The 6,503-nt window shown below is 37.8% G+C and overlaps 1 protein-coding gene across 1 annotated transcript in view; it reads right to left on the minus strand.

Annotated features, from left to right (window-relative positions):
- LOC149788414 (stabilin-2-like) overlaps positions 1-6,180 on the minus strand; it is a 495,609-nt gene extending 489,429 nt beyond the window's left edge. Inside the window, exons 1-5 of the mRNA XM_089974375.1 lie at positions 5,566-6,180; positions 4,603-4,688; positions 3,519-3,588; positions 3,147-3,242; positions 2,587-2,700 (exon numbers count right to left, since the gene is read on the minus strand). Coding sequence (XP_089830501.1) covers positions 2,587-2,700; positions 3,147-3,242; positions 3,519-3,588; positions 4,603-4,688; positions 5,566-5,899 — 700 coding nt within the window. The 5' untranslated portion in view covers positions 5,900-6,180. The remainder of the gene's footprint in view (positions 1-2,586; positions 2,701-3,146; positions 3,243-3,518; positions 3,589-4,602; positions 4,689-5,565) is intronic.
- Between the last annotated feature and the right edge of the window lie 323 nt (positions 6,181-6,503).

Below are 6,503 nucleotides of genomic sequence, written 5' to 3' on the forward strand. Positions count from 1 at the left end.
GTTTGATGTGAAGGGGTGGTAGCAAGATTTTCTGAGCCTCAACCAGAGCTGGGTGTTGGATATTCTTCTCTCCAATGGCTACATTCTGCCTGTGAGTCCATTCCTTCCTCATGTAGTGCATTTCCCTTGCTCGGCTATCCCACTCGCATAAGAAACACATGTATTTTGTATATCCTTGCTGCAGTCCCATTAAAAGGGCAACTACCTTCAAATCACCACAGAGGTGCCAGCTGTACTTGTTATACTCAATGGAATTCAGTAGCTGCCTTAAGTTATCGTATGTCTCTTTCATGTGGACAGCATACGCTACTGGAATAGATGGAAGAATGTTTCCATTGTGCAAAAGCACAGCCTTGAGACTCAGTTTCGAAGAGTCCACAAATAGTCTCCATTCTTGTGGGTCATGAGTGATTTTTAAAGCATTCATGAGGCCCTCAATATCGGAACAGAATATCAGATTACTTTCCTTTCTGAAGAAAGGCTCCAATTGCTGGTGGCGCTTTCGATATGCAGTAATTGTGACATCTTCTTCTAGAAGATTCCATTGTTGGAGTCTTGATCCTAGCAATTCTGCCTTGTTCTTTGATAAGTCCAAATCACGAATCAGGTCATTTAGTTCTTCCTGTGTTATTCTGTGTGGGGTTGATGATGCACCACAGTGAAAATCTGGATCACTGCATGCTGATGGACCAGGAGAAGAACAGGTCGACTCACCTTTGTCTTCGTCAGATGAATCAAGAGAATATTCTGCTGGAGGTTCTGGAATAGGAAGTCCCTCACCATGTGGAACTGGTCTCAATGCAGACGGAATGTTTGGGTAGACTATTCTCGACTTCTTTCGCTTCGTTATTCCGCCGGAAAGAGGAGGAACCAAGCAGAAGTAACAGTCATTTAGGTGGTTGCTTGGCTCTCTCCACACCATTGGGACTGCAAACGGCATTGATGACCTTTTGCAATTCAACCACTGTGAAAGCTGTGTTGTACATGTAGCACAGCATATATGCGGAGCCCAAGGCTTGTCTTGGTCACCAACCTTGCATCCGAAGTAAAGATGATATGCCTTCTTCACTTGAGAATTGATACTTTTCTTCTGGTTGGCAAATGTCACTTCCCCACAAATATAGCAAAAATTGTCCGCGGTATTAACACACTTTCGAGGCATTACTGTTCTTTATTGTACGTAAATGGATAAAATAATAAGTTTTATGTAACAGTAGCTTGAACTGTCTCGCACAACGTCTAAAATATTTTAAATGCTGAACCTATCTGATTGGGCTTTATATAGTACACTGCTTCAGCAGCAGCCTGGCATTAGTATAATAGGCCTACACATGTATAGTACACTGCTGACGTCAACTTACTTCAGCAGCCGCATGGCATTAGTATTGCATTGCATCAGAAAATGATGCAATCAACTGTGGATGATGTGAGCATGATGGTATTATGCAATGTTACATCATTATTCCGGATGTTGCTGCAGTCCTACTGGAGAAATTTACACAGTGAAACATAGAAAATGAGGTATATGAATATCTTCAAAACGAGAGCCAATAAAAATTTTTCACGGTTATATTCGTGTTCGGCACACCAAAATACTACAGATTAGGGCCTTTTCAAGTCAGTAATGATTTCACTGTTGACCAGTGTATTCATTTGGCATGTATTTGTCTGTGTTGGGAGGTATTCATTTGACCTATATTTGTCTGTATTGGAAGGTATTCATTTGGCCTGTATTTGTCTGTGTTGGAAGGTGTTCATTTGGCCTGTATTTATCTGTGTTGGGAGGTACCAATAGTTTGTACTTTGAACATGACCAGCACCTTTTCTACTCAGTACAGTAGTGATATCATTTGCAATTCTTTGTAACTCATTCGGATTACTAGGAACTAATGGAATTGGATAGAACTTTCACGATTTTAGGAATGCATTCACCATAATGTAAGTTATTTTTAATTATTTATCTTTGAATTTTAGTAATCTTTTTAAAATTAGATCTCCAATGTTATAGATGAAGATATGACGACGACCGCAAAAGGGTCATGTTCGGGTGACCTTTGAATTAGCCAATATAAATGCAGCTTTAAAAAATCTGAAAGTGAATCAAATCATTCGGTACACATTCATGCTCTTCACCCACACTGCTCAGTCTCCAAACGCAAAGATATAAGACTTCATCTGATAAAATTAGCGATTATGGTAATAACATAGGCTACCAGAACATGACCCCTAAGCGGTCGCTGTCAGATTTTCATGTATAACAGTCCAGATCTGATTTTGATCAGATTGTATATTTTAGGGACATAAATTAATATTTTTCAATTATACAAAACTAGTTGGAAGATGGTGTAGATGATAACGACAGTGAGTTAGTTGCGGTAGTACCACTGTTTGTAACATTATTAGGTGTTGTTGTGGTAGCTGTGGGATTACGGTAATAGTGATGTTGCTTGTAGTACTAGTAGTAATAGGATTGATATAACCTATCGTAGTAGTAGTGGTATCAGCAGCAGCAGCAGTAGTAGTAAAAGTGGCCGCCGCAATCACAACAATATTATTCGCAATATTGTTGTGATGATGATGATATACCTGCACAAGATCCGTTTCCAGCGTCCACATACCCAATGTCACAAACACAGGTAGCGTTTCCGTCCACTTCTGCACATCTTCCCGAACATGTCAAATTCACACAGTCTGGAATCACTAAAGAAGAAAAAAATGGTGAGAGGGTGAAGTGTAGGTGGTGTGAAGATAGACCACTAGTACAATGATGCATAAAATATGCTGTTTCCATATTTTCTTCTTATTAACTTGTATCTGTTTTGTGCACGTTCTTTATTCTTCCTGTTGTCTTTTGGGGTCTTTGTGCATCATAATCGTAATATTGACGTAGCTTCCAAGTTTTTTTTACACATTGCTACCTTCTTGTCATGGTTTGTATTTTTTTTAAATGAAATATCTGTTTTCCCATGAACTAAATATTTATTTTTAAAAAAATCTCACAGGGGTCTCGAATGCCATACTACCATCTTTCCTCCCTCCCTTCCTCACTCACCCACTATATATATCTCACTGTTTTAGTTATCTATCGCTTCGTACTTAACATTGCTTTTGGAAAGAAAGACAGAAAAATGGAAATGGGACGTTACCGTCATCACAACGGGCTCCTTTGTATCCAGAAAAACATCGACACGAACCGTCTCCATTAATGCCCCAGTTGCACGTACCGTGGACACACTGGCATACTGCAAATATTGTAGAAGATCGGCAACTACAGTTTTACAAAAACTACATTGAGGATAAGAGTTTGTACTTAAATACGAGTTCCGACTCTCGGTAATCTTATTTGTACAAAAATGAACTGTTGAATAAATGAGAGATTTTCAGTGAGGTCGATACTTATTGTACATCAAGGCCATATTCATTGACACATTTAAAAATAGTCTCTCCTTCGCACTGTGTGTGTGTGTGAGAGAGAGAGAGAGAGAGTTATCATTTTTCAGTACAGTATTGATACTCACCCTCCGTACAGTTAGGTCCGTAGAGAGTCTCATTTGCACATCTCTCACAGGCATATCCACTGAAATTACCCTGAAAATAGTAGGAAATTTTACGTATTCTATGAATATTTGAGACTAATTCTCTTACTTGTAATAATTATTAATATGCTATAAAGTCGATTTGCTGACATTGGGATATTTGGACACATCGAGACACAAACAGGAGTTTACAATGGCATCATACAGGACGGTATCTCTTGGCGGCGTTTATAAATTCCCGAAGAGGAAGTCTGATCAGAACCATGTTTATTTCAGCTATTATCAATTTTTAACGTTTTTTTTTTAATGTCTGTTTACAGTGATTTAATTGAAATTGAAAGAACAGAATTAATTTGATGATGCCAGATACAATCAAAATTCCAATGAAGAACTGTCACATCGCAATAGTTTCGAATGTGCACCTTACTGGAGAAAGTACATGTTCTTATTGCTCTGCTGTTGATGTGTGTAATTGCACATCAAAAATTCTCCAGAAGGCTTCCCGTTAAAATAAGTAGTGTTGATGTTTATTATGCCATTTTCCAGCTTGCCTATTTGTTTGTTTCTTTTGTTGTGTGTGTGTGTGTGTGTGTGTGTGTGTGTGCTGAAGTCAGAAGTCCATTCTTAGCAATCCAAATTTTGATATCTATAATGATATTCCATAACTGGGATCTGCATATAAAACAACAATTGTAAAGGAGTGGAAAAATTCATGCTATTCCGTCATCCAAGCCATGGCTTTTTTCTTCTAAAAAATTAAAGTAACATACATCAGCAAATACTGTTGTTAAGTGACTGAGGCATCATAATGGCAGATTGATGCCATCTAAAATATAGACTGGACTTTGAATATTTGCTATAAAAAAAACAAAAAACAAACAATTGGCTTATATCTAATCATAATTTTTATATTGACATGTATTGTCTAAAGTTACTTTGAATTATTTGTTCTGCGTGAAGAGTCTGCATCATGGGCGGGAAGAAGGACTTCATTGGCGGGAAGGGGGACTTCATTTAAAAATACAGTTTTCTGGAAAATTATTCTTAACCGGAATCTCATACTTACATAACAAGTGCATACGCCATCGCCGTAAATGGTTTCATTGCAGACTCCGTGGTTGTTACAAGGGGTGTCCGCCTTTCCAGGACATTCTTTAAAAGATAATACAATAAGATAAATCTGTTTTTGAATTGTTCAAATGCGTCGTGTTTTCCACAGTTTCAGAGGGAAAATATAAATGACGTGAACTTCGTGGTGAAGAGCAACCGAAAACGCGTTATTTGCACTTGTGAAATACGATACGTTATCCCCACTCATATATTCCCTTAATTAACAGCAATGGCCAGTTAGTCTTCCATATTGAATGGTATTGAAAAACTACATAAATATTAAAGTTTCCAAACATTTATAACAAACGAGACAATAATATATGCACTGAATTTCACACGGAGTACGAAATCTACTTCTCGTGTCATGTGTAATAGACTGACTATATAAGATAATATGCATTTTCTAAAGATGAAACCAAAAATGTGTGTATTTATTTACTCAAACATATCCTTTCAAGTATTGTTAGTACTTACTGAGCTGTATCCAGGAGATCATTTCCAATACCCCAACCACAACCCATATATATTTTGATACCGGTTCCATAACCGAATCGTCAAACTTCAGTAATTGTAATTTTTTTCCATACCTTTTTCTAGAAAACGTAACAAGCAACAAAGGAAAAAAAAAAAAAACGAAAACAAATTTGTACATGGAAGAACATCGTCCATTCCGAATAGCACAACCTCATTTCCTTTCTTCATGCGTCGTCTTTCACGAAGGTATCGTTGAGTACATACTACTATAAAAGCAGCAGGAAGAATACAATAAGGAGAATAAGTCACATTCAGTCACTTGGTTTTCATCGTCAGCAACAGAAACAACGGATGCTGCATCAAAAATTTTAATAGCTATACCTTAGAATAAGAAGATGGTGGAATGAGATTATAGGGATAGGGCAGATACGATATTTAGACTTACCATCGCAATACTTTCCCCATCTCCCAGGACAACAATGTTGAATTTCTATAGCTTTCTCACAAACATGTCTACAACCAGATAGACGAGCAAACTCAGGCCGAGGAAAAGTGACCTCTTGATAATATGTACAGTCGGACAAGCCACGGCCACTGGTCAATTTCATAGATGCCGGACATCGTGTGTAGTAATTCTGAGAACATGCTATACATGAAGTTTTGAACCTTGCGGTCATGGTCTCGTTCTTGCAGTAGATAGATTGCGCTGAAACATTTTCAGAAATGAAAATAAGTGAAAATGCAAAACTTAGAAAACTATTCGCTATTCGCAACGCCATTGTGATTACTGCGTCCACGGAAATTTCTGATTGATGCTAAAATTTTCCGGTTTAATACGTAAAACCCTAACTTTGCCAGAGTGCTCTATATTTTGTATTTCATGGAGTTTGGTCAAATTAAAACGACTGTCCACAGACACAGCTACGCCACGACATCGGTATTGACTTCAGATAATAGCAAAAAAATGTAACGATATTTTGGTGCTAAAGTATATTCCATTTTCCCAGTATAGCTAACATGACCCTCCCATCACCTTCCACTGGATCCGTTAGTTTGTCATAAGCTTCTAATAGCTATCTTATGGTACGAAAGGGGAAAAGCAGAACGGAACAGGAAAGTCACTCTTACACTAATTATCACTGCGACACCGACAAACAGGCAATGAACAATCCCTCTAAAACTGGCAATGGAGTTTCTGTTGTGTTTCAACTTCAGTTCTTACCGTATTTCGATGTTTGTTCTTTGCGATGTACATTTCGTGGTATTAAAACTAATTACAAGCATTTGAACTTAAGCCTTAACCTTGACTTGGCGTGAAAAGCTCTTTACAAGTTACTTGAGGAAAGATTAAACGCTTTCTTTTCTAACTTTCTTCATGTGGTC

The sequence above is a fragment of the Sinohyriopsis cumingii genome, chromosome 11 (genome assembly GCF_028554795.1).
Source record: "Sinohyriopsis cumingii isolate HCF-2022 chromosome 11, ASM2855479v2, whole genome shotgun sequence".
Classification (NCBI taxonomy): Eukaryota; Metazoa; Mollusca; class Bivalvia; order Unionida; family Unionidae; genus Sinohyriopsis; species Sinohyriopsis cumingii.